The 25,917-nt window shown below is 42.4% G+C and overlaps 1 protein-coding gene across 2 annotated transcripts in view; it reads left to right on the top strand.

The window, feature by feature from the left end:
• Nucleotides 1-25,917, top strand: part of EPB41L4B (erythrocyte membrane protein band 4.1 like 4B) — a 449,748-nt gene that overhangs the window by 401,272 nt on the left and 22,559 nt on the right. For both annotated transcript variants that reach the window (XM_033930624.1, XM_033930625.1), the window contains 2 exons: nt 9,249-9,372; nt 9,781-9,858. In XM_033930624.1, coding sequence (XP_033786515.1) covers nt 9,249-9,372; nt 9,781-9,858 — 202 coding nt within the window. The remainder of the gene's footprint in view (nt 1-9,248; nt 9,373-9,780; nt 9,859-25,917) is intronic.

The raw sequence follows: 25,917 nt of genomic DNA, 5'->3' as shown, positions 1-25,917 counted from the left end.
CCACGTTGGAACCCCTAACAATGATAAGTTCTCTTATTATGACCATCTAATTAAGCATATTATCAAGTTTGACTACATTGGCAGTGAAGAAAAGAACTTTTTGATGTTTGTTCAATCATATGCAATGATCGGGTGGTGAGGCGATATTCTTGGGGTCCTTCCCTTGTTTTGCCTATATGTCTCTGAGCGTATTTTTGACTATACTCTTGACTGTATAAGATATTATAAGCAGTATAGATAATTTATAGGAGAGTGATTTTGTGTAGTTTTGAGATGCCTCTCTTTAATCACTCCCAGTGATATTAGACAAAAACATTTTTGGTTTCCCCATTAATTGTTTTGTCTGTGTAAGAATGTCTCCATAAGCCTTAAAAGATCACCAATTGTCTCTATAATCACTAAGGGGACGTAAAGAAGTTCTTGGTTGCACAATAGAAGGGCAAAAGATGCACTGTGTGCAGAGCTCAAAGGGCTGTGCACTCCAGTGGATTATGATCTGCACATGTTACATATACTCCTGTGTGCAGTGACTTCTAAAGCCCACTCAAGAAGAGGCAGCAACATGGATCCTCAGCTGAGACTTTTCAGCCTACAGAACAGGCTTCTTTAAGGCAGTTACAGAGGTCTGAACGTAAGACAGAATTTCTAAACTGCAGTGGAAAACAGTTACAATGACAGATCTTATATTCTGTTATTACCGGTTATAGTTCTAAGATAACAGAAAAAAAAGATACTAGATCATTTATCTTGGATTATTCACAATAATCATTGCACATTAATAATTATCAAGAATGTGTTTCTGAAACAAGTTTTAACAGCCTTTTTATATAGAGCAAAGCTAGAGAGGGATCTAATTTTGCTTGGGAGTATTGACCAACAACTAAGTGCTGCGTAATACTGAATATTTTTGGGACTGGGAAAAGATAATATAATATAATGTCAGAGAAGACGAGTTCTTGTAGATACTAGTCTACTGATCAGCTCAATCATATATGATTAAGTTAGGCCATGCAATATCTTAAAAATTAGGGTCACCTTCTTGAATATCACATGGGCTTGAATCTGGAGCCAGTGCAAGGCCACATAAAAAGAGATGATACAGACTGAAGATTTTAGAGCAAAAATCAGATGAACCGCCATATTCTGTATGGTCTCTAATCATCTCTGTACATTTTTGAATACTCTTAAGTAAACTATGGGCTCCTTTTACGAAGCCGAGTTAGTGGCTTTAACGCATGCAACTTTTTAGCACGCGCTAACCCCCGTGCTAGCCGAAAAACTACCACCTGCTCAAGAGGAGGTGGTAGCGGCTAGCGTGGCCAGCAAATTAGCTTGCGCTATTACGTGCATTAAACCGCTAACGCAGCTTTGTAAAAGGAGCCCTATATTGTAGCAATCTAATTTACTTAAGACAAATAACTGCACAACTAAGCTGAATTGATCCTGAGGAAGATATTTATGGATCCTTCTCAGTTTCCACATGATCCAAAATCAACTTTTAATCAAATGATTAACCTTTTCAACCATGAATAGTCTAGAATTGAGAATAATATCTTAATGGATTTTTCCAAGGTGTAAGTTATATTGCCAGTTTGAAAGGAGGAGTTGCTACCACTCTCAGCATTATTTTCTTTTAACCAGATTAATTTGTAAACAATTTTATCTCATCCAAGTACCGTATTTTCACGTAGATAACGCGCATCCGTGTAAAACGCACACACGGGTATAGCGCGCGGGAAACCGAAATATATGTAAAAAACTTTTTGTAAACCGCGCACACCCGTATACCACGCATGCTGCCCGACTCTCCCGTAGCCGCCCGACTCTCCTTTCGCCCGCCCCGACTCTCCTCTGGCCACCCCGACTCTCCTTTCGCCCGCCCCGACTCTCCTCTGGCCACCCCGACTCTCCTTTCGCCCGCCCCGACTCTCCTCTCTCCCTTGAAGTCCTGTCCCCATCCTGAAAGCCTGATGCCCCCCCTGACGTCCGATTCACCCCCCCCGAAGGACCGCTCGCACCCCCACCCCGAAGGACCGCTCACACGCACCCGCACCCCCACCCCGAAGGACCGCTCGCAAGCACCCGCACCCGCACCCCCACCCTGAAGGACAGCTCACACCCCCACAGCCTCCCGACCCCCCCCCCATCATGTAGAAGCTCCTACCGGTGTCCTGCTGCTTCCTCTTGGCGGTCCCGGCCCTTCTGTGAGCCCTGCGCCTGCGCTGCTTCTTCCGGCAGTCCCGCCCTTTCTCTGACGTCAAGCCCTCTTGCCCCGCCGACTCCCCGACATGATCGGAGCAAGAGGGAGCTCAAGTCTTCTTGCCCCAGCCAACCGCGGCACCCCCGACACGATCGGGGCAAGAGGGAGCTCAAGCCCTCTTGCCCCTCCGACTCCCCGACACGATCGGGGCAAAAGGGAGCCCAAGCCCTCTTGCCCCGCCGACTCCCCAACTCCCCGACAATATCGGGCCAGGAGGGAGCCCAAGCCATCCTGGCTCTGGCGACCCCCCCCCCCCTCTCGCTAGTTGTTCTGGCCAGGAGGGAGCCCAAGTCCTCCTGGCCCTGGCGACCCCCCCCCCCACTAGTTGTTCGGGCCAGGAGGGAGCCCAAACCCTCCTGGCCACGGCGACCCCCTACCCCCACCCCGCACTACATTACGGGCAGGAGGTATCCCAGGCCCTCCTGCCCTCGACGCAAACCCCCCTCTCCCCAACGACCGCCCCCCAAGAACCTCCAACCGCCCCCCCAGCCGACCCGTGACCCCCCTGGCCGACCCCCACGACACCCCCAACCCCCTTCCCCATACCTTTATGTAGTTGGCCGGACAGACGGGAGCCAAACCCGCCTGTCCGGCAGGCAGCCAACGACGGAATGAGGCCGGATTGGCCCATCCGTCCTAATGCTCCGCCTACTGGTGGGGCCTAAAGCGCCTGGGCCAATCAGAATAGGCCCAACCCGACCATGTGCCCAAGGCCCCGCCCCCAGGAGGGACCTAAGGCTCCCGGGCCTATTCTGATTGGCCCAGGCGCCTTAGGCCCCACCAGTAGGCGGAGCTTTAGGATGGATGGGCCAATCCGGCCTCATTCCGTCGTTGGCTGTCTGCCAGACAGGCGGTTTGGCTCCCGTCTGTCCGGCCAACTACACAAAGGTACGAGGAAAGGGGTGTCGTGGGGGTCGGCCAGGGGGGTCGTGGGGGGGCAGTCAGAGGTTCTTAGGGGGGCGGTCGTTGGGGGGAGGGGGGTTTGCGTCGAGGGCAGGAGGGCCTGGGATCCCTCCTGCCCGTAATGTAGTGCGGGGTGGGGGTAGGGTGTCGCCGTGGCCAGGAGGGTTTGGGCTCCCTCCTGCCCGTAATGTAGTGCGGGGTGGGGGTAGGGTGTCGCCGTGGCCAGGAGGGTTTGGGCTCCCTCCTGGCCCGAACAACTAGCGGGGGGGGGGGGGTCGCCAGGGCCAGGAGGACTTGGGCTCCCTCCTGGCCCAATATTGTTGGGGAGTCGGCGGGGCAAGAGGGCTTGGACTCCCTTTTGCCCCGATCGTGTCGGGGAGTCGGGGGGGGGCAAGAGGGCTTGAGCTCCCTCTTGCCCCGATCGTGTCGGGGGTGCCGCGGTTGGCTGGGGCAAGAGGGCTTGAGCTCCCTCTTGCCACGATCTTGTCGGGGAGTCAGGGAGTCGGCGGGGCAAGAGGGCTTGACGTCAGAGAAAGGGCGGGACCGCCAGAAGAAGCAGCGCAGGCGCAGGGCTCACAGAAGGGCCGGGATCGCCAAGAGGAAGCAGCAGGACACCGGTAGGAGCTTCTACATGATGGGGGGGGGGGGGGTCAGGAGGCTGTGGGGGTGCGAGCGGTCCTTCAGGGTGGGGGTGCGGGTTCGGGTGGGAGTGCGTGCGAGCGGTCCTTCGGGGTGGGGTGCGAGTGCGTGCAAGCGGTCCTTCGGGGTGAGGGTGCGAGCGGTCCTGCGGGGGGTGAATCGGACGTCGGGGGGGGGGAGAACTATGTAAAAAAAATGTTGTACAACGCACAAGGTTATGCACGGTTTGTAAAAACCGTGTATAACGCGCGCGTTATATGCATGAAAATACGGTATTAATGAGAGATATACACCTTGGGAAGTATATGCTTTAATGCTGAATCAATAGTAAACAGTATGGCAGGGCTACTCGATTCCAGTCCTAAAAATCCACAGATAGGCCAGATTTTCAGGATATCCACAATGAATATTCATGAGAGAGATTTGTATACTAAGGAGGCAGTGCATGGAAATCTGTCTTATGCATATTCATTGTGGATATCATGGTTGTGGACCTCAAGGCTCGGAATTGAATAGCCCTGCAATATAGTAATATGATCTGCATATATAGAAACTTGAAAGCCAGCCTTTTCTAATAAGATTTCCCAAAGAGGTTAGCAATACATTAAATAAAATAGGTGATAGTGGAGATCTCTGAGGGACCCCAGAACCAGGAGACCTATGGGCTAGTAGTACTAAATCATGTACCGATAGTCACTAAACCAGTCTGTGGAATGGTGGGCCTGCAAGCTGGAGGGTCTGGTTATCCCTCCTGTTCTCATCGCAATGTTGAGGTGCAGGGGTGGTTCAGGGGGAGCGGTGTTTGGGGGTAGTTTGGTTGGGAGCCGGGGGCATCCAGTGGTATGAGGTAGTGGGCCGGGGTAAGTTTGGCAGGGGGGTTTCCAGCGTCAGGAGGGGGTGGGCATCCCTCCTGCTGAATTTTATTGCAGTATAGGGAGGGGGTCCTCTAAATGGGGGGAGGTTCAATTCAGAGGGGGTTTGTGGTGGCAGGAGGGAATGGGCATCCTTTCTGCCTCTATGTTGGTTTCAGGGGTCATGGGGGGGGGGGGCAGTTTGCATTTTAGATATTGTACCATAAAAGTAAAAAGCCCCAAACAGCTGAGTATCAGGAAGCTGCTTTGGGCTTTCCCTGTAACTCAGCTGTTTGGGCTTCCCCAAACTGGCTCTGCACAAGTGTGAGAACAGGTTTCTAAGCGAGCAATCGGAAGGGATTACAACTGCCTTCCACAAAACTCATTTGCATGGGCAGCCGTTTGAACGTCGATCACTGTTTAGAAATCGTCCAAAAAATTGGCCCATAGAGACTCTCATGGTCTTAACGACTGTTTTAGTGCATCTATCCCCAGCGTCTGAGAACTCCCCGTTAATCTTAACCATGTACGATCTAGAAGGGAAAAAAAACTTTGAACCAGTTTAGTAGACTTCACAATATTCCAATACTATCCATCCTCTACAAAAGTATATCTTGTTGTTTGAAGGTCAAAAGTGCTTGAAAGATCCAATTGCATTATTAGCACCTGATTGCCAAAACTTAATATGTGCTTGATTCGAGCTCCTAATGTACATAACAAGGTCTAAGTGCTTTGTAAGGCACGGAAGCCCAACTGGGAGATACATCAAACATTTAAATGATCCAAATAATTTTATAAATAGCCAGTAACTAAGGCCCTCTTTTATTAAGGTGAGCTAAATGTTTTAGCACGTGTTTATATAAAAATATATATATATTTACTGCATTCATCTCAATTTGGATTCTGTTTTGAGCATACATGTAGTACGGAAACATTATTAATATCATTATTAGAGGAAATCAAACCATATTTGGGCAAGGAAAAATGGACTCTTATTATGCAACTGGATCTTTCAAGTGCATTTGATCTAGTAGATCATAACGCCCTTAATATTTTAAATAACATAGGATTAGTTGGAAATATACTGACTTGGTTTCAAACGTTTCTGTCATTCAGATCCTATAGAGTCAAGATGCAAGAAGTCATATCAGAAAAGTTGTTACCACCATTGGGGGGTGCCTCAGGGTTCTCCTTTGTGAACCGCCTAGAACTCTCTGGGTATGGCGGTATACAAAAATAAAGTTATTATTTTATTTAATGTTTTATTACTCTCATTACTAGGGAAAAATTTAGAGATGGCAGGCTATTGCATGTTTATTTATGCTGATGATATTACTGCATTGTTTCAAATGCATGACATATTACAAGATATTAATCAGAAAATTTCAGTGTTTTCACATAATTACAGATTGGATGAGTGCTTCTTACTTGAAACTGAACAAAGATAAAATTAAATTTTTACTAAAGACATATAAGGGGAAGGTTTAATTCTTAATATACATGGAATTCCTTACAAGTTAGAATCATCTTTAAAATTGTTAGGAATTATTCTAGATAGTAAATTGACTATGGAAACTCAAATTAATTACCTTGTTAGAAGTGCTTTTTGAACAACAAGATCAATTGAGATTGGTTGTTCACAGTGGCGTACCAAGGGGGGGAGGTCCGCCCCAGGTGCAGCCTTGGGGGGGGGTGCACACCCGGACAGGTCCGGAAAATTCCAGGGCTGCAACGGCACTCAGCGGCATCGGTGCCCTCCCCTGCCCCGCGACAGCACTGAAGTTCGGCCTCCTTCTCCCGGCATCAGCAGAACTTCAGATCGGCAACAGGTGCTCAGTCAAAAGCTTCCCCTGACTCAGCTTCCTGTTTCTGCCCAGGCAGTTCAGTCAGGGGAAGCTTTTGACTGAGCACCTTTTGCCGATCTTAAGTTCTGCTGATGCCGGGAGAAGGAGGCCCAACTTGAGTGCTGTCTCTGGGCAGGGGGGGGGGGCGCCGATGCCACTGAGTGCTGTCGTGGAGGGGGGGGCGCCGATGTCGCTGAGTGCCGTCGCGGAGGGGGGGGCACCGATGCCACTCAGTGCCGTCACGGGGGAGGGGGGCCTTGCCGATCTTGTTGATAAAATTGGAGGGGTGAGGGAGAAAGATGGGCCTGTGGTGGATGGAGAGATTGAGAGAAGGGGACAGATGATGGAAGTGGGGGAAAGAGAGAGAAGGGGCAGATGATGGAAGTGGGTGGAAAGAGAGAGAAGGGGCAGATTATGCAAGTGGAGAGAAGGGGGAGAGAGAAGAGGGCAGATGATGGAAGTGGGGGGAAGAGAGAGAGGAGGGCAGATGATAGAAGTGGGGGGAAAGAGAGAGAAGAGGGCAGATGATGGAAGTGGAGAGAAGGGGGAGAGAGAAGAGGGCAGATGATAGAAGTAGGGGGAAAGAGAGAGAAGAGGGCAGATGATGAAAGTGGAGAGAAGGGGGAGAGAGAAGAGGGCAGATGATGGAAGTGGGGAGAAGGGGCAGATGATAGAAGTGGAGAGAGAGAAGAGGGCAGATGATGGAAGTGGGGGAAAGAGAGAAGGGGCAGATGATGGAAGTGGAGAGAAGGGAGAGAGACAGAAGAGGGCAGAGGATGGAAGGAGGGGATAAATAAAAGGAGGGCACATGATGGGGGAAAAGGATTGAGTTAGGGAAATACTGGAGAGGGTGAGGGAAAGAGATGGCGAGCTGTAGGTAGACAGTAAAAAAGGAAATTGATGAGAGGGTAGTAAGAACGTAATCTAGATGGATGCAGAAAATAAATTGAAAAGGAAAATGAGGGAAGAAAGGGATTGCAAAAGAGAGAGATGTGGGAGAGGGAAGGAAAGGAGAGAGATGCCAGACCAATGGGGGTGAAAGGAGAGATGGAAGGGGGAGGCATATCGTTTCTGGAAGGGGCATAGAAGGAGAGAAGATGCCATATAGGGGCAGAGAGATGGCAGACAGTGGATGGAAGGAAGAGAGTAGCAAGAAGACGAGGAAAGCAGAAACCAGAGAAGACAAAGGTAGAACAAAAATTTTCTATTTATTTGTTGCTTTAGGAGACATGTGTCACTGTTTCTGTGGTGTTGCATTGTATGCAGAGTCCAGCTTCTTGCTGGTTCAATTTCACCTTTGTCTATGTATTTCTATTTTATCCCCCCTTTTACAAAACTGTGGAGTGTTTTTTAGCGCCAGCTGTGGTGGTAGCAGCTTTGATGCTCAGAATTCCATGAGCGTCAGAGCTTTACCACCGTGGCTAAAATCCACACTACAGTTTTGTAAAAGAGGAAGGGGTTAGTTTCTGATTACATATTCCATACTAGGCGAAGGTATTTTCTGTGTTCTGTGTTTTCGAAAGACATGGTTTTCTGTTAGGATTGACGGTGTAGGATTGATCTGTACTAGTCTGGCTTATTTAGTTTTACAATAATAATAATAATAACAGCTTATATACCGCAATACCGTGAAGTTCTATGCGGTTTACAAAAGATTAAGCAAAGGTACAAATTGACTGACTTCAAGAGGGAGTATGGGTGTATTGATGTTGTACTGCTCACTGCATATGTAAGATGCTGCCTTTTCCTAGGTACTCATGTGTGACGTGTGGCTTGTTACTAAAAATCATGTTTTTCGTACAGATGGGGGTGGGGGTGCCAAAAATGATGGGCCCCGGGTGTCACATATGCTAGGTACGCCACTGGTTATACAAGTACTAATATTAAGTAAACTACGGTAGATTGCTGTAACATAGTTTATCTAGGAATTCCTAAGCATTTGCTTAAACATTTTCAGACAGTACAGAACTCAGCTGTTTTGATTAATTTTTAAACTAAGGAAATGAATTACACCATTGTATATAGCTTTACACTGGTTGTCAGTTGAAGCCAGAGTTATGTTTAAGTTATGCTGTTTGGTGTTTAAAATATTATATATGGTTTGACTCCTCTATATATGAACAATTTAATTTGAAGACCCTTGGTTGGACAATATTATAATGTTTGCAATGCTTTGACTTACAATTCTCCATTTTAAAGGGAATTGTGTCCAAAAGATTGTATGTTATCTCTTTTCCTTTCAGGCCGTTTCTATCTTACCAATTCAAATACAATCTGTAGTAATGCTTAAGCACTCAAAACTTTCTTGTTTCGGAAATTCAATCTTAGTAGTTAATGATTGGGATAATATCTTGCTTATATGTACGTCCTAGTTAATCCTGTTCTTTGTATGTAATCCACAATGAACTTTTTGTTGGCAATAGCGCAATATAAATGATTTAACTGTAACTATAAGGAAGGTGTATGTATCTCAACAGCATACTACACAGAGACCTTGGTGGTCTTGGAAATCCATATTAGACAGTAAACAATATCACAGTTTACAAAAAATACATAAAGATTTTAGTGTGTTGGTGGTGGGTTTTTTAAAAAAAAATTTCTATTTTATAGTAACTACAAAGATCATATTATGGACATATAAATAGTGGTAAAAGCAAATAACTATCTATGCTATAAGGCAAATATCTTTGCCTAGAATGTACTCCCTGAATGTTATAACTGGCAGAAAAATATCTTACACTAATCCCACAGTGATGAAGACGACCTTCCTCCAGCACTGGCAGCAACTGTAGCAATGGAAGCAGCTGCAGCATCACCAAAAACTGAAATGTCGCAAGTTTCTAACAGAGAGTTCCAGCTGTCACCTTGTAAGAAGGTATAGTATGGAGACATAACTGTCAGTTAATATACTGTAAAGACACATGACTGGTTAGGTGTGAAGACTGGAGTAAAAGGACATATTAAATATATATTCTTGCAAAATAAAGTGCTGTAATCAGCCAAAAGGGTGAAGAGTGGAGGGTCTTTCAGTATAAATCAGTTTAGGCAAGGGCACAGTACTAGCATATTTCACATGGTCCGTTACATGCTATAGATTTGACATACTGACTAAAATGTTGCATTTTTTTGTTGCTTCCTGTCCAAATTTGTGTTAGACGTTCTACTTGTAGTGAAATTACTTTTTCTCAGACTCCAGATACTAGTGTAATAAAGCCAGTTTCGCATATCCTGTGTCTGGAAAGATGTGCAATATATTTACAAGCAACATTTTTTCTACATTTAGAGCCCCACAAACATAGGCAGTACATTTTCTTTGGAACCTGGTGACCTACTGATGGATTTCACAGAAGCCACACCTATGGTAAATAATTTGTTTGCACTGTTGTGATTAATTTGAGATTACATATTTACAAGTAACAATAAGACTAATCAAATATAAAACTGTTTAAACTATTCTTCGATGACACAGTAGTCACATTCTCCTTAATGAAATATGAAAGATTCAATAATACTCATATTACAAATTAAAGTTCAAGTTCATTTTGTATTTGATATAACACCCATCAGCTACAGCCATCTGAGGGTTCACAATAAGTTTACAATCTAATCAGGTACTCTTAAGTATTTTCCCTATCTGTCCCGGTGTGCTCACAATCTAGCTGTGGTACCTGGGGCAATGGAGGTTAAGTGACTTGCCCAAGGTCACAGGGAGCAGCACTGGGCCACTGCTCCACAAAGACCAGAAGCATCCATTATACAAAGTCTTTACAGAGTAATAATTCTATTAAATGTTTGTGAAAGAGAGAGGGAGAAAGTAGCCAGACAGAGAGCACACTGCTTTAAGAGAGTAAGAAATAAAAAAACAGAAGGTTGCTGAGTGTTGTAATTCCAAGTGAAGACTGCTGGAAGTTGTAGTCCCAGGAGGTCTTAACCTAAAGCCAATCAGAAGAATATGGTAGTAATGAGAAATGTGAGGCAGTCTAATTAAAAATGTGTGTAGAGACAAGCTTCTTCTGGGAGAACCCATTACTAGGATCAGGAAATTGCCAAGAAAGATGGAAGGATGCCAAGGAAGAAAAGGCCCAATCAGACAAGGCCAGGACATTCATGGACTACCAAAGATAGAGGGATTATCTGTGTCAACTGGGGATCCTGCTGTTAGGGATGTTTCAGCTGGATAGAGTTTAACATCTTGTACCTAAAACACTTGCTCTGATGCCTGGAATGTTGTATATGTTAAAGGAGAAAAACGTAATGAAGTTGTTTGTTGAAGTCCTTGGCCAGGCTGGGCTTTTGGTGATTTAGCAGGTGTTAGAAACTGATCATGATCAGTTACCCATTGCCAGCCCCAAACATCTGGCAGTATAGGATGGGAGCAAATTATGTTGTATAGTCAAAAAAAAAAGTACTTACATGGGATTTTTACAGAATGTACTATATATTAAAAGTGATAACATCACTCTGAACCAAAATAAATTGAAAAATTTTAAACACAAAAAAGCACGTTAACAAATATGTTTTCAGTTTTTATCTTGAGGCGGTCCAGAGGAGGGCGACGAAAATGATAGGAGGCTTGCGCCAGAAGACGTATGAGGAGAGACTGGAAGCCCTGAATATGTATACCCTAGAGGAAAGGAGAGACAGGGGAGATATGATTCAGACGTTCAAATACTTAAAGGGTATTAACGTAGAACAAAATCTTTTCCAGAGAAAGGAAAATGGTAAAACCAGAGGACATAATTTGAGGTTGAGGGGTGGTAGATTCAGGGGCAATGTTAGGAAATTCTACTTTACGGAGAGGATAGTGGATGCCTGGAATGCGCTCCCGAGAGAGGTGGTGGAGAGTAAAACTATGACTGAGTTCAAAGAAGCGTGGGATGAACACAGAAGATTTAGAATCAGAAAATAATATTAAAGATTGAACTAGGCCAGTTACTGGGCAGACTTGTACGGTCTGTGTCTGTGCATGGCCGTTTGGAGGAGGATGGGCTGGAGTAAGTCTTAACAGAGATTTCAGCAGTTGGAACCCAAGCACAGTACCGGGTAAAGCTTTGGATTCTCGCCCAGAAATAGCTAAGAAAAAAAAAAAAAAAAAATTTAAATTGAATCAGGTTGGGCAGACTGGATGGACCATTCGGGTCTTTATTTGCCGTCATCTACTATGTTACTATGTTACTATGTTATCTGAATACACTAAGAAAGCCAAAATTTTGATCATGAGGTGATAACTAGCTCAATAGAAAAAAAAGTAGAAATGTAGAAGAATGAGAAATTGCCTGCTTTTGCACATGGAGTGCAAAGAACAGTATAAGACTGAATTTGATTCAATGTTATAGTGAAATAATACATAAAGTTAAGCCACAAAAACGTGAAATGCGATTTATAAATGTCAAAAACTTACTCCTCTTCTACAAAGCCGCCCTATCGGCTGCTGCGCTGTAATGGTCCCGAAGCCCTTTAAATCTCTATGGGCTTCAGAGCTGTTGCTGCATGGCAGCCGCTAGCACAGCTTTGTAGAAGAGGGGGTAAGTAATTTTTTATCAACTTTAAGTTTTATTGGTCTAGTGCAGTGGTCTCAAACTCACGGCCCAGGGGCCACATGCGGCCCGCCAGGTACTATTTTGAGGCTCTCCATATATTTATCATAATCACAAAAGTAAAATAAAACAGTTTCTTGATCATGTGTCTCTTTAGCTAAAAATGCCAATATTATTATTAAGACTTAGCCAAAGGTAAAGATTTATAAACTATAAAGAGTTTTACCTCATGCAAAATTATCATTTCTTTAATAAAACATTAACTATGTTTTCTGAGGCCCTCCAAGTACCTACAAATCCAAAATGTGGCCCTGTAAAGGGTTCGAGTTTGAGACCACTGGTCTAGTGCAAAGTAACAACACCCGCTTTCTTTGAATAAGTAAAACACTGTGGTTAGTTTCATTTTATGCATATTTTATGTAATTGGTTAAACTTTATTCTTGATTAACCGTTTTCCAACAAATGGGTTAAAGTTGTGTACATAAAATATAATTTAAAAAAAGAAAAGAACTCCATAATAAATTGACAGGAAAGAGTAAGCCTAATACCACATCATCATAATGAAAGTATTCTTATGTTGGACTTTTTTTTTTTTTTACACAAAACACTGCATTTAAAAAAATGTCTAAAAGCAATAAATAATTACTATGAAATGACTGTAAACAGAACTATGTATTGGACTAAAACTTGTTCATGGAAATTCATTCTATAAATCGGTGCCTAAAGGCAAGCACCAGTTCATGTAAGTTATAGAATAATAGCACTTGACTGAGTAATTGGTGTCCCTGTTTGACAATTACGTACTTTCATATGTGCTAAGTTCTATTCTGTAATATCATTAACATATGTACCACAACTGCTTAGTATGTAAATACAAGGGGGTACAAACATAGGCAGAGTATGGGTGGATCCATGGGCGTGTCTCTGATATACACATGTAATGGAATACTGTAAGTTACGCACATTTCAGCATATGGTTACACTTACAACTGTTATTTTTTTTGACGTGACTGTCAGTATTTAATTATAGGCCCTAAGAAGGCACTATAGCAGTGTTGTTCATTGCAAGAGTCACAGGGTAATGGTGGCCCATGCCATTGCTGTTTGGGGTTTTGTTTTTTTTTCAATTCATTTATTTTCTTCTCCCAACCCTCCTCTTCTGCCAGATCAGTCTGGTCCCACCTGGACTTTCCTGACCACCTCTCCTTCTACCCTTCAGTGGGTCTGCCATTCACATCACTCAGCAGTCTTACAAAGTTGGGTTTTCCTGATAATGATTCATCCAGGCTTCTTCCGGCCACCTTGTAGGGCTTCCATTTATGTGTCCTCCCACAGGGCAACAGGAAGTTTCAGCAGAGGGAAGGCCCCCAGGGTGGCCAGAAGTCAAATGAATCAGAAAACCCAGCTTTGTAAGACCATCGGGTGCTATGAATGGCAGACAGGCCGCTGAAGGGGAGAGGAGGCTGAGAAAGACCAGACAATACTGGACAGAAGATCGGCAGAGTCGTTGGAATCAGGCAGGAACAGGATGAGCAATTGTGGTTGGGGAAAGTAGGGAGAAATATCGGACTTTGCAAAGGAGGAGGAAAAGAAAGCTGGGAAAGAGAGAAATTACATTGGACTAGGCAGAAGAGGTGAGAGATGCTGGCCTGCAGGGGATGGAGATAAGAATTACAGGAGGAAAGAAATGAAGCTGGACAGAGGGATGCAAGAAGTTAAAACTGTTAATATTTATAACCTATTATTACAAACACAGGTTCTCGAGTTCTTTTTTTTATTTTTAATTATTTATTTTTATTTAAACTAATTATCAAGAATAAACTTCTTGTACAGAATATGATTAAGACATAATTAATACAAACCAAAAGAAAAATAATAATTAAATGCAAAATTATTCACTTAATCATTTTAAAGTCCCAAATATAGAGATCCAAGATGCAATCATGAGTGAGAAAACAAAATAAGGAAAAAAGAGAATATCCAATTACCAATTAGGCGGATAGCTGAGAATGATACAAGAGTAATCTGATAAATTAAGTTGTTACTATTTCCCCTCCAAGGCGTTTCCTGGAGAGAAATCCCATCAACTGTGAAGGTTCAAAGAAAATGTAATTACAGGACTTATACTTTACAGTACATTTGCATGGGTATCGTAATAAAAACAATGCCCCCATTGCAATGACCCCTGGCTTAAGAAGCAAAAATTCTTTCCTACGTTTCTGAGTTTTTTTTGTCACATTAGGAAATATCTGAACTTTGAGTCCAAGAAATTCTTTATATCTGTTTTTGAAGTACAACTTTAATATCCAGTTCTTATCCAGTGATAAAGCCACCGTAGCTAATAAGGTAGCTGGACTAGCTACCTCCTTCATTGAGGATTCCAACATCGTTGTTAAGTCCATCTGTTCTTGTTGTTCTGAAGGATATTGTTCCTCCAATCTTTTTGTTGGTAGATAATATATTTTTGAAAAAGGGGGAAAAGTATCATGAGGAATATTAAGAACTTCAAGAAAATATTTTTTTAAACGTCTTTTGCTGATAGTGAAGGTACTTTCGGGAAATTCAAGAATCTAAGATTATTTAGATGAATATTATTTTCCATCATTTCCACCTTTCTCCTTAAATTAAGGTTGTCTCTAATCAAAGTGGTTTGCACATAATTTACTTCTGATATATTTTTTTCAATTTTTTCCACAAGAGTTTTTACCAAAATATTATCCTGTTTAAGTCCATTTAATTCATCCCTTTGTTCTAAGATTTTATTTTCTAAGTCTTTAATTTGTGGTGACAAAGTCTGTCCCAGAGTAATTACTAAATCCCATATGGAGTCTAGGGTGACATTAGTAGGTTTAGCAATAAAAAATATACTTGCAGATATTGAACCAACTTCCTCAGCTTTAGAGATCTTCTCCCCCTGAAAGCCTTGCTCCTCTTCTTGTTCCTTCGCTGTTTCCACCGCAGAAATGATCTCCTCGAGTGCTTCGCCCGGTTCAGCCTCCCAGGAAATGGAGTCTGCCTTCTCAGACTGACTACTTCCCTGTGGAGAGCTAGTCTTCTTTCAGTCCCTTATTTTACCCTTGCTCCTTTGTTAGTTTCTTTCCTTATTCTCTCTCCCTCCCCCCCCTCCCAGCACATATTTTATCAACTAAAGTAGGTGTTTCTGAACTTGATTGCCATGGGTGTCTCTGCTTCACATTTATTTGGTGGCTCTCGGTGCTTGGGTATTAACTGTAGGTGGAGCTAAAGAGCACAGTGAAGTACAACAGAGGCAAAGAGAAAAAGTCAGGAATGGATTCCTTCTGCAGATGGCACACGGCCATTAGGGCACAACCCATCTGTCTAGAATGTCTCACCTATCTACTGGAAAAGAACTTACTGGGGTAAGTACACAATCTTTTTAGCTTAGCAGGGTTTAAAAGTATTTGGACTACTTACTAATTGAAAAGTCCATAAGCCATTATTAAGATGCACTTTGGAAAATCCACTGCTTATTTCTAGGAAAAGTAACACAAAAACTATTTTATTCATGGGATTTTGCCAGGTACTTGGACCTGGATTGGCCACAGGATACTGGGGTTGATGGACCTTTGGTCTGTCCTAGTATAGCAATGCTTATGGGCTTATATTTTCAATTTCTCACAGAAGATTCAGCTCACAATCTGTTTTAAAGCAGATTTCAGATGGCATCTAGTGGTTGACCAAAGTCTTGAATCCACACAAGATATGTTGAACTTTACCTGCGTGAAAGATAACTTCTGTTGAAAAATAATCATTACTTTCCACCTTTCCTGAAAACTCAGGACTAATACAAGAAAATATATGGAGGAGACCAAAGTTGATTTAAAAACATTATTTCAGTAATACCTAAAGTGTCTGGACATAAATTTGACAGATCATAGACTATTATGATCTTCTTGCAAATAGACCTCATATGTACTAAAAATACAGTGAATAAATTTCATCTTTTAACAAGTTGTAGCACAGCTAAAGGAATAGGAGTGAGTTCCTGAGCCTCTCTATCTTGTTAGAGGGCAGGGTAATTGAGACTCCATGACACCCTTTACCCATCAGCATAGGAATACTAGCAATTGTTGATCAACACATTTTAAATTATGTACAATGATATTTAAAATATTTTATGATGATAATGTTCCATTGTATATGAAGGACTTAATTAGTTTGACTTGAGCTGGAAATATTTTATCAAGAAATCCTTTACTCCTACAGTTTCCTGGGAACACATTCCAAGTTAATTTTTTCTTCTACCTTTCCATATTTAGCCACTCAAGTCTGGAATTCCCTTCTAATTAAGATTAGAATTTTATCCAATTACATAGCTTTAGGAAACAGTTGGGTTTTTTGCATTAAGTAGTTATGTAATTATTACAACTAGTGTTAATTCTTGAGGCTTGTCTGAATCTCTTGATATTTGTAATCTACACTGAACTAAAAGGTTGAGTGCCGACAGATCATGCCTCAAAATAAATTCTAGTGCAATGTGTCTAATGGTCCTGAATTCTAGGGTCTTGTATCCCAACCAGCAAGTTGCTTGAAGAAAAATGTAGCTCCCTTGTTTACTTCTATGTCCAACAAGTTATGTCTGTGGCAAGCATATCTTCTATTACTTATGGGGAGAGTTAGCCTTTTTAATATGTTAATTATACCTTGCTGGCTTTGTTTTTCAGGTATTGCCTCTCTACTTACAGCGCTCTGATGAAAACAAGTTTATTCGCCTAGTACAACGTTTTCTATGGTCGGGTAAAAGGGCTAGAATCCCCTACTCTACGGCGGCTACACCTTAGTATAAAGGGGGCTTGGGATTATTAAATATTTGATATTTGACCGTCAACTATGGTATGTGACACATCAATGATTTCTTTAAAGGCACTGCAACATTTACTAACACCTCATTGGAGCTCTCTTGTTTTCAGGCAGAGCATTTTAACGCGTACTTGCATATTATTCCCTTCTTGACTCCTTCAGCTCTGAATTCCTATGTGTTCTATAAGCCCTTGAAGTGAGTTTGACAATCGGTTTGTAAATTTCACAGAATTAATGCAAAAGTGTCCCCATTTTTGCTGATATGCTCTAACAGTAAATTCCCTCCAGGCTAGGAGGGCTCTCCGTTTATGAGATGGGAAACAAAGAGACTCTGATTTTGCATCATCTTGTTAAGGAGGATGGATGAATAAAGACCTTTGCTCAACTCCAACAGGAGTATAACCTTCCTCCTACTGACAGTCTTGCATATTTACAGATTCATCCCTATGTTGCTTCCTTAGGAAAGTCAACTGGATTCCTGCCATCAGGAGCTTTTATCTACTGATTATACTTTTGGCTCCCAGATGAAAGTACCTCTCAAATTTCATCACAGATATTGAAGGATGAGACCCCTTTGCTTGACCATCATAGATTACAGGCCTCTTGGTCTTGTGATCTTCAAGTTGTATTGCCAGATGATATTGTGTTCAATGCTCTTAAAAAATTGCTGTCCCTTAGAACTATATATATTTCTGGGAACTGCATTATAAGCTGGTTTTGTGTCTCTATAATTCACCTAAGTGAGCATTCTTTTCAAAGTTTCGTTCAACAGCAGATTGTGTGAAATGTGGACAGCCAGAGGTGAGTTTGAGCCATATGTTCTGGACTTGCCCCTGTATTTGTTTCTGGGACCAGGTTTTCACCTTTATTGGAACTATTTGGAAGATGACTGTCCGGTGCTCCCCAACTGTGATTTTTGGCTATATCCCAGCTCATCATCCTAGACAAAAGGGAACAAGCAATTTCCTTAAATGGTCAATTTTGATTGCTGTAAAATGTATTCTGCTTAGGTGGCTGAAAACTGCAGCTCCCACCTTATCCCTTTGGAGGACTCAACTGATCTACTTATTGACCTGGGAACTCGGAGATATCAAAGATTTTTCCTCTGAGAAGAGCTCATTTTCAAGCAACTTGGGAGCCTTTTTGGGACACCATGACTCCCCTGGCGCGTAGCCAACTTTTGAATTGTTGAGGTGGTTCCTCTATTTGCTTATATATGTTTTGCTCATACTTTCTAGTCTGTTCTGAATTTTGCTGATGACTTTGGATGGAGACTCAGGGGTGGGAGGGGTGTTTCATGATTGTATATCTATTATTGTTCAAATTTGAGCTTTTTGTTATCCACCTGTATCAGCTGTACCTTTGCGTTATAACTGGCTCAACAAAAACTATTTGACTATAAATTAGTAAACCTCTTTCCTTGCTTTGTGCAATATGCTTTTTTTCCTCTCCATATGATGTACAATAATTTCGGTAGGGATGTATGTACTATTTCAAAATGAACATAAACAAGAGAGAGTTTAGGCTGGTTTGTAGGGGAGGTGTGGCTCATTGGTAGAACTGCTGCCTCTGCAACCAGAGGTCATAGTAAAATAGTAGATGATGGCAGGTAAAGACCCGAATGGTCCATCCAGTCTGCCCAACCAGATTCAATTTAAATGTTTTAAATTTTTTCTTCTTAGCTATTTCTGGTCAAGAATCCAAAGCTCTACCCGGTACTGTGCTTGGGTTCCAACTACCGAAATCTCCATTAAAACCTACTTCATCCCATCCAAACCCTCCCAACCATTGAAGCCCTCTCCAGCCCATCCTCCCCCAAACGGCCATAATTAGACACAGACCGTGCAAGTCTGCCCAGTACTGGCCTTAGTTAAATGTTTAATATTATTTTCTGATTCTAGATCCTCTATGTTCATCCCACACTTCTTTGAACTCAGTCACCGTTTTTCTCTCCACCAACTCTCTCGGGAGCGCATCCACCACCCTCTCCATAAAGTAGAATTTCCTAACATTGCTCTTGAATCTACCACTTCTGGACCGCTTCAAGTCTTCTTATGTCCTTCGCCAGATACGGTCTCCAAAACTGAACACAATATTCCAAATGAGGCCTTACCAATGACCTGTACAGGGGCAACAACACCTTCTTCCTTCTACTGGCTACGCCTCTCTTTATACAGCCCAGCATCCTTCTGGCAGCAGCCACCACCTTGTCACACTGTTTTTTTGCCTTTAGATCTTCGGACACTATCACCCCAAGGTCCCTCTCCCCATCCATGCATATCAGCTTCTCACCTTCCAGCATTTATGGTTCCTTCCAATTATTAATCCCCAAATGCATTACTCTGCATTTCTTTGCATTGAATTTTAGTTGCCAGGCATTAGACCATTCCTCTAACTTTTGCAGATCCTTTTTCATATTTTCCACTCCTTCTTCGGTGTCTACTCTGTTACAAATCTTGGTATCATCTGCACAAAGGCACACTTTTCCTTCTAACCCTTCAGCAATGTCAATCACAAACATATTGAACAGGATCGGCCCCAGCACCGAACCCTGAGGGACTTCACTACTCACCTTTCCTTCCTCCAAGCGACTTCCATTAACCACCCCCTCTGGCGTCTGTCCGACAGCCAGTTTCTAACCCAGTTCACCACTTTGGGTCCTAACTTCAGTCCTTCAAGTTTGTTCAACAGCCTCCTATGAGGAACCGTATCAAAGACTTTGCTGAAATCTAAGTAAATTACATCTTGCATATGTCCTCGATCCAGCTCTCTGGTCACCCAATCAAAAAATTCAATCATAGTAACATAGTAGATGACGGCAGATAAAGACCCGAATGGTCCATCCAGTCTGCCCAACCTGATTCAATTTAAATTTTTTTTTTTTTTTATTTCTTAGCTATTTCTGGGCGAGAATCCAAAGCTTTACCCGGTACTGTGCTTGGGTTCCAACTGCCGAAATCTCTGTTAAGACTTACTCCAGCCCATCTACACCCTCCCAGCCATTGAAGCCCTCCCCTGCCCATCCTCCTCCAAACGGCCATATATAGATGCAGACCGTACAAGTCTGCCCAGTAACTGGCCTAGTTCAATCTTTAATATTATTTTCTGATTCTAAATCTTCTGTGTTCATCCCACGCTTCTTTGAACTCAGTCACAGTTTTACTCTCCACCACCTCTCTCGGGAGCGCATTCCAGGCATTCACCACCCTCTCCGTAAAGTAGAATTTCCTAACATTGCCCCTGAATCTACCACCCCTCAACCTCAAATTATGTCCTATGGTTTTACCATTTTCCTTTCTCTGGAAAAGATTTTGTTCTACGTTAATACCCTTTAAGTATTTGAACGTCTGAATCATATCTCCCCTGTCTCTCCTTTCCTCTAGGGTATACATATTCAGGGCTTCCAGTCTCTCCTCATACGTCTTCTGGCACAAGCCTCCTATCATTTTCGTCGCCCTCCTCTGGACCGCCTCAAGTCTTCTTACGTCTTTCGCCAGATACGGTCTCCAAAACTGAACACAATACTCCAAGTGGGGCCTCACCAATGACCTGTACAGGGGCATCAACACCTTCTTCCTTCTACAGACTACGCCTCTCTTTATACAGCCCAGAATCCTTCTGGCAGCAGCCACTGCCTTGTTACACTGTTTTTTCGCCTTTAGATCTTCGGACACTATCACCCCAAGGTCCCTCTCCCCGTCCGTGCATATCAGCTTCTCTCCTCCCAACATATACGGTTCCTTCCTATTATTAATCCCCAAATGCATTACTCTGCATTTCTTTGCATTGAATTTTAGTTGCCAGGCATTAGACCATTCCTCTAACTTTTGCAGATCCTTTTTCATATTTTCCACTCCCTCTTCGGTGTCTACTCTGTTACAAATCTTGGTATCATCTGCAAAAAGGCACACTTTTCCTTCTAACCCTTCAGCAATGTCACTTACATACATATTGAACAGGATTGGCCCCAGCACCGAACCCTGAGGGACTCCACTAGTCACCTTTCCTTTCTTCGAGCGACTTCCTTTAACCACCACCCTCTGGCATCTGTCCGACAGCCAGTTTCTGACCCAGTTCACCACTTTGGGTCCTAACTTCAGCCCTTCAAGTTTGTTCAACAGCCTCCTATGAGGAACTGTATCAAAGGCTTTGCTGAAATCCAAGTAAATTACATCTAGCATATGTCCTCGATCCAGCTCTCTGGTCACCCAATCAAAAAATTAAATCAGGTTCGTTTGGCACGATTTACCTTTTGTAAAGCCATGTTGCCTCGGATCCTGTAACCCATTAGATTCAAGGAAATACACTATCCTTTTCTTTCAGCAACACTTCCATTATTTTTCCAACAACTGAAGTGAGGCTCACCGGCCTGTAGTTTCCTGCTTCATCCCTGTGACCACTTTTATGAATAGGGACCACATCCGCTCTCCTCCAATCCCCAGGAATCACTCCCGTCTCCAGAGATTTGTTGATCAAGTCTTTAATAGGACTCGCCAGAACCTCTCTGAGCTCCCTTAGTATCCTGGGATGGATCCCGTCTGGTCCCATCGCTTTGTCCACCTTCAGTTTTTCAAGTTGCTCATAAACACCCTCCTCCGTGAACGGCACAGAATCTACTCCATTTTCTCGTGTAACTTTGCCAGACAATCTCGGTCCTTCTCCAGGATTTTCTTCTGTGAACACAGAACAGAAGTATTTGTTTAGCACATTTGCTTTCTCCTCATCACTCTCCACATATTTGTTCCTAGCATCTTTTAGCCTAGCAATTCCATTTTTTATCTTCCTCCTTTCACTAATATATCTGAAAAAAATTTTATCTCCCTTTTTTACATTTTTAGCCATTTGTTCTTCCGCCTGTGCCTTCGCCAAACGTATCTCTCTCTTGGCTTCTTTCAGTTTCACCCTGTAGTCCTTTCTGCTCTCCTCTTCTTGGGTTTTTTTATATTTCATGAACGCCAACTCTTTCGCCTTTATTTTCTCAGCCACTAGGTTGGAGAACCATATCGGCTTCCTTTTTCTCTTGTTTTTATTGATTTTCTTCACATAAAGGTCCGTAGCCATTTTTATCGCTCCTTTCAGCTTAGACCACTGTCTTTCCACTTCTCTTATGTCTTCCCATCCTAACAGCTCTTTCTTCAGGTACTTTCCCATTGCATTAAAGTCCGTACGTTTGAAATCTAGGACTTTAAGTATCGTGCGGCCGCTCTCCACTTTAGCCGTTATATCAAACCAAACCGTTTGATGATCGGTACTACCCAGGTGAGCACCCACTCGAACATTAGAGATACTTTCTCCATTTGTGAGAACCAGATCCAATATCGCTTTTTCCCTTGTGGGTTCCATCACCATTTGTCTGAGCAGAGCCTCTTGAAAGGCATCCACAATCTCCCTACTTCTTTCCGATTCTGCAGACGGAACATTCCAGTCCGCATCCGGCAGGTTGAAATCTCCCAACAGCTCCTCTTTCCTTCCAAACTTTTGGATATCCACAATCAGATCCTTATCAATTTGCTGCGATTGAGTCGGAGGTCTGTAGACTACACCCACGTAGATAGAAGTTCCATCTTCTCTTTTCAGAGCAATCCATATCGCTTCTTCCTCTCCCCAGGTCCCTTGCATTTTGGTCACTTGGATATTGATCTTTACATAGAGAGCTACTCCTCCACCTTTATGACCATCTCTGTCCTTCCTAAAAAGATTATATCCCGGTATGTTTGCATCCCATCCATGTGATTCACTGAACCATGTCTCTGAGATAGCAACAATATCTAGATCTGCCTCTAATATCAGGGCTTGCAGATCATGAACTTTGTTGCTTAGACTGCGAGCATTTGTGGTCATCGCTTTCCAGCTATTTTTCAGCGATAATCTCCTTTTTTGTATGGATTTTTGTGTCGTTTCACTTTCCGTTGCAATACTAAGAAATGAGTTGCTGATATTGCTTATGTTGCAGCCTTTACTACTATCACATCTTTTCTTTTGCCGGGGGTGGTCTCTATAATTGTCCTTCGTACATACACCACCCCCACCTTCTAGTTTAAATGCCTAGAAAAATATTGTCTAAATTTCTCTGCAAGGTTTCTTTTTCCTGCTGTAGTAATATGTAGCCCATCAGTGCAATATAGCTTCTTGTCCTTCCATGTATTTCCCCATCCTCCTATATACCTGAAGCCTTCTTGATGACACCAGGCTCTGAGCCATCTATTAAAGTCCTCTGTGTTTTTCACTCTTTGCTCTCCTTTTCCATATGCAGGCAGTATTTCAGAAAAAGCTAAAGTCTTTACAAAAGGTTTCACGCCCTCACCAAGCTCCCGAAAAGCTTTCTGTGCTGCAAGTGTGGAGTTGTTGGCCAGGTCATTTGTTCCCAGATGGATAACAACATCAGTGTTAAAATCCTTAGTTTCTTCCTTAATTATAGTCAGTATTTGCCTGGAACTCCTGGTAGCTGAGGATCCTGGAAGACATTTCACTATTTTGATCTCCTCGCCCTGTGTTCCAAGGTTAATGCCTCTGATGATGGAATCCCCCAACAGTAATAGTTTTCTGTTTTTGGCTTTTTTATTTGTACTTAGGGTGCTCTTGTTCTCTTGAGTTTCCTTCATTGGTTCAAGTCCCACCTCCCTTCTGTTTTCCTGAGTATCGCAGTGCACTAGTGGAGCGAAGGAATTCTGTAGAGGTAACATTAGTGAAGGTGGATGTTTCTGTGTTATATGTCGCAGTCTTCCTGAGCCTACTGTGACCCATTTATTCCTGGGCTGTTTTATTCTTTGAGGTAGAGGTGGTAAGTTGGTATGATGTTGTGGAGTGATGGAAGCTGCTTTAATTGTATTCAATTCCTGTTTAAGTTTGCAGAGCTCCTCCTTAATACTGGCAAGTTGAAGACAGATGGGGCAAGCCTTAAGACTCCAAATAGTATGTCTTGGAATTAAAGCACCACAGTGATTGCATAGAATAAAGGTCATCTTGATTGGTTGTGAAGTGACTTGATTTGAGTAGTCCTGATTATATGGGTCTCTATATATGAATAGTGGTCCCTGGGGTTGGTGGGACTATAAGTAAGACTACAAGTAAGGCAGAAATATAGGCTCTATACCACCTAAAACCCAGTATTTTAAACAAAACTGTAGGTTCTATCAGTGCTACCCTAAAACACAGGATTTATAACAGGATTTTCCCTACTTTAGTCACCCTGAGCCACAGGCACCAGAAATATAGGCTCTATACCACCTAAAACACAGTATTTTAAACAAAAATGCAGGTTCTATCAGTGCTACCCTAAAACACAGGATTTATAACGGGATTTTCCCTACTTTAGTCACCCTGAGCCACAGGCACCAGAAATATAGGCTCTATACCACCTAAAACACAGTATTTTAAACAAAAATGCAGGAAGAGGAAATAAGATTTAACAGAGGAAAGAGAAGGATTTATTTTTTTGTGCTTTTTTATATTTTTTTTTTAGTAAGAAACAGGGAGGAGAAGAGAAATTAAGCAGATATAATGCTGAAAACCAGTGAAAAGAGCAGAATATGAAATGCTGAGTAACTTAGCTTTTAGAAGTTCACAGGGCAGCCTTGTTTCAGCAATGTCCCAAAGATAATGCAATTAACCTTAGAAGTAAAACAGAGCCCCTCCCTTCTCCACCTAATCAGACACAATGGCTAAAAACTAGTGAGTCAGAAATATAGGCTCTATACCACCTAAAACACAGTATTTTAAACAAAAATGCAGGTTCTATCAGTGCTACCCTAAAACACAGGATTTATAACAGGATTTTCCCTACTTTAGTCACTCTGAGCCACAGGCACCAGAAATATAGGCTCTATACCACCTAAAACACAGTATTTTAAACAAAAATGCAGGTTCTATCAGTGCTACCCTAAAACACAGGATTTATAACAGGATTTTCCCTACTTTAGTCACCCTGAGCCACAGGCACCAGAAATATAGGCTCTATACCACCTAAAACACAGTATTTTAAACAAAAATGCAGGAAGAGGAAATAAGATTTAACAGAGGAAAGAGAAGGATTTATTTTTTTATGCTTTTTTATATTTTTTTTTAGTAAGAAACAGGGAGGAGAAGAGAAATTAAGCAGATATAATGCTGAAAACCAGTGAAAAGAGCAGAATATGAAATGCTGAGTAACTTAGCTTTTAGAAGTTCACAGGGCAGCCTTGTTTCAGCAATGTTTGGCACAATTTGCCTTTTGTAAAGCCATGTTGCCTCAGATCCTATAACCCATTAGATTCAAGGAAGTACACTATCATTTCTTTCAGCAACACTTCCATTATTATTCCAACAACCGAAGTGAGGCTCACCGGCCTGCAGTGGAGTACCAAGGGTGTGGGGAGGTCAGCCCCGGGTGCAGCCTTAGGGGGGTGCACAGCCAGCCCTGCTCACTTTGTATTATCCTGTATCTTATTGTAAACATCCTGTAACTGTTCTCTTGTTAATATCTTGTACCTTATCGTAAACACCCCAGTACCCTGTATCTTATTGTAAACATCCTGTAACAGTTTTCTTGTTAATATCTTGTACCTTATTGTAATCACCCCAGCACCTGCTCACTTTGTATTATCCTGTATCCTACTGTTAACACTGTACTCTCTCTAAACACGACTTTCACTGTAAACCGCTTCGAACTTAGGGTATAGCGGTATATAAGAAATAAAATTATTATTATTATTATTATTATTAATTATTATTATTATTATATCAGTTCCCAGCATCTTTTAGTTTAGCAATTCCATTTTTCATCTTCCTCCTTTCACTAATATATCTGAAAAAAATTTTGTCTCCCTTTTTTACATTTTTAGCCATTTGTTCTTCCGCCTGTGCTTTCGCCAGTCATATCTCTCTCTTGGCTTCTTTCAATTTCACCCTGTAGTCCTTTATGCACTCCTCTTCTTGGGTTTTTTTTATATTTCATGAACGCCAACTCTTTCGCCTTTATATTCTCCACCACTAGTTTGGACAACCATATCGGCTTCCATTTTCTCTTGTTTTTATTTATTTTCTTCACATAAAGGTCCAAAGACATTTTTAGTCCGAATATGGCC

This window comes from Geotrypetes seraphini, chromosome 2 (genome assembly GCF_902459505.1).
Source record: "Geotrypetes seraphini chromosome 2, aGeoSer1.1, whole genome shotgun sequence".
Classification (NCBI taxonomy): Eukaryota; Metazoa; Chordata; class Amphibia; order Gymnophiona; family Dermophiidae; genus Geotrypetes; species Geotrypetes seraphini.
Note: the sequence above shows the minus strand (reverse complement) of the source record. Positions and strands in the feature narration are given on the sequence as shown.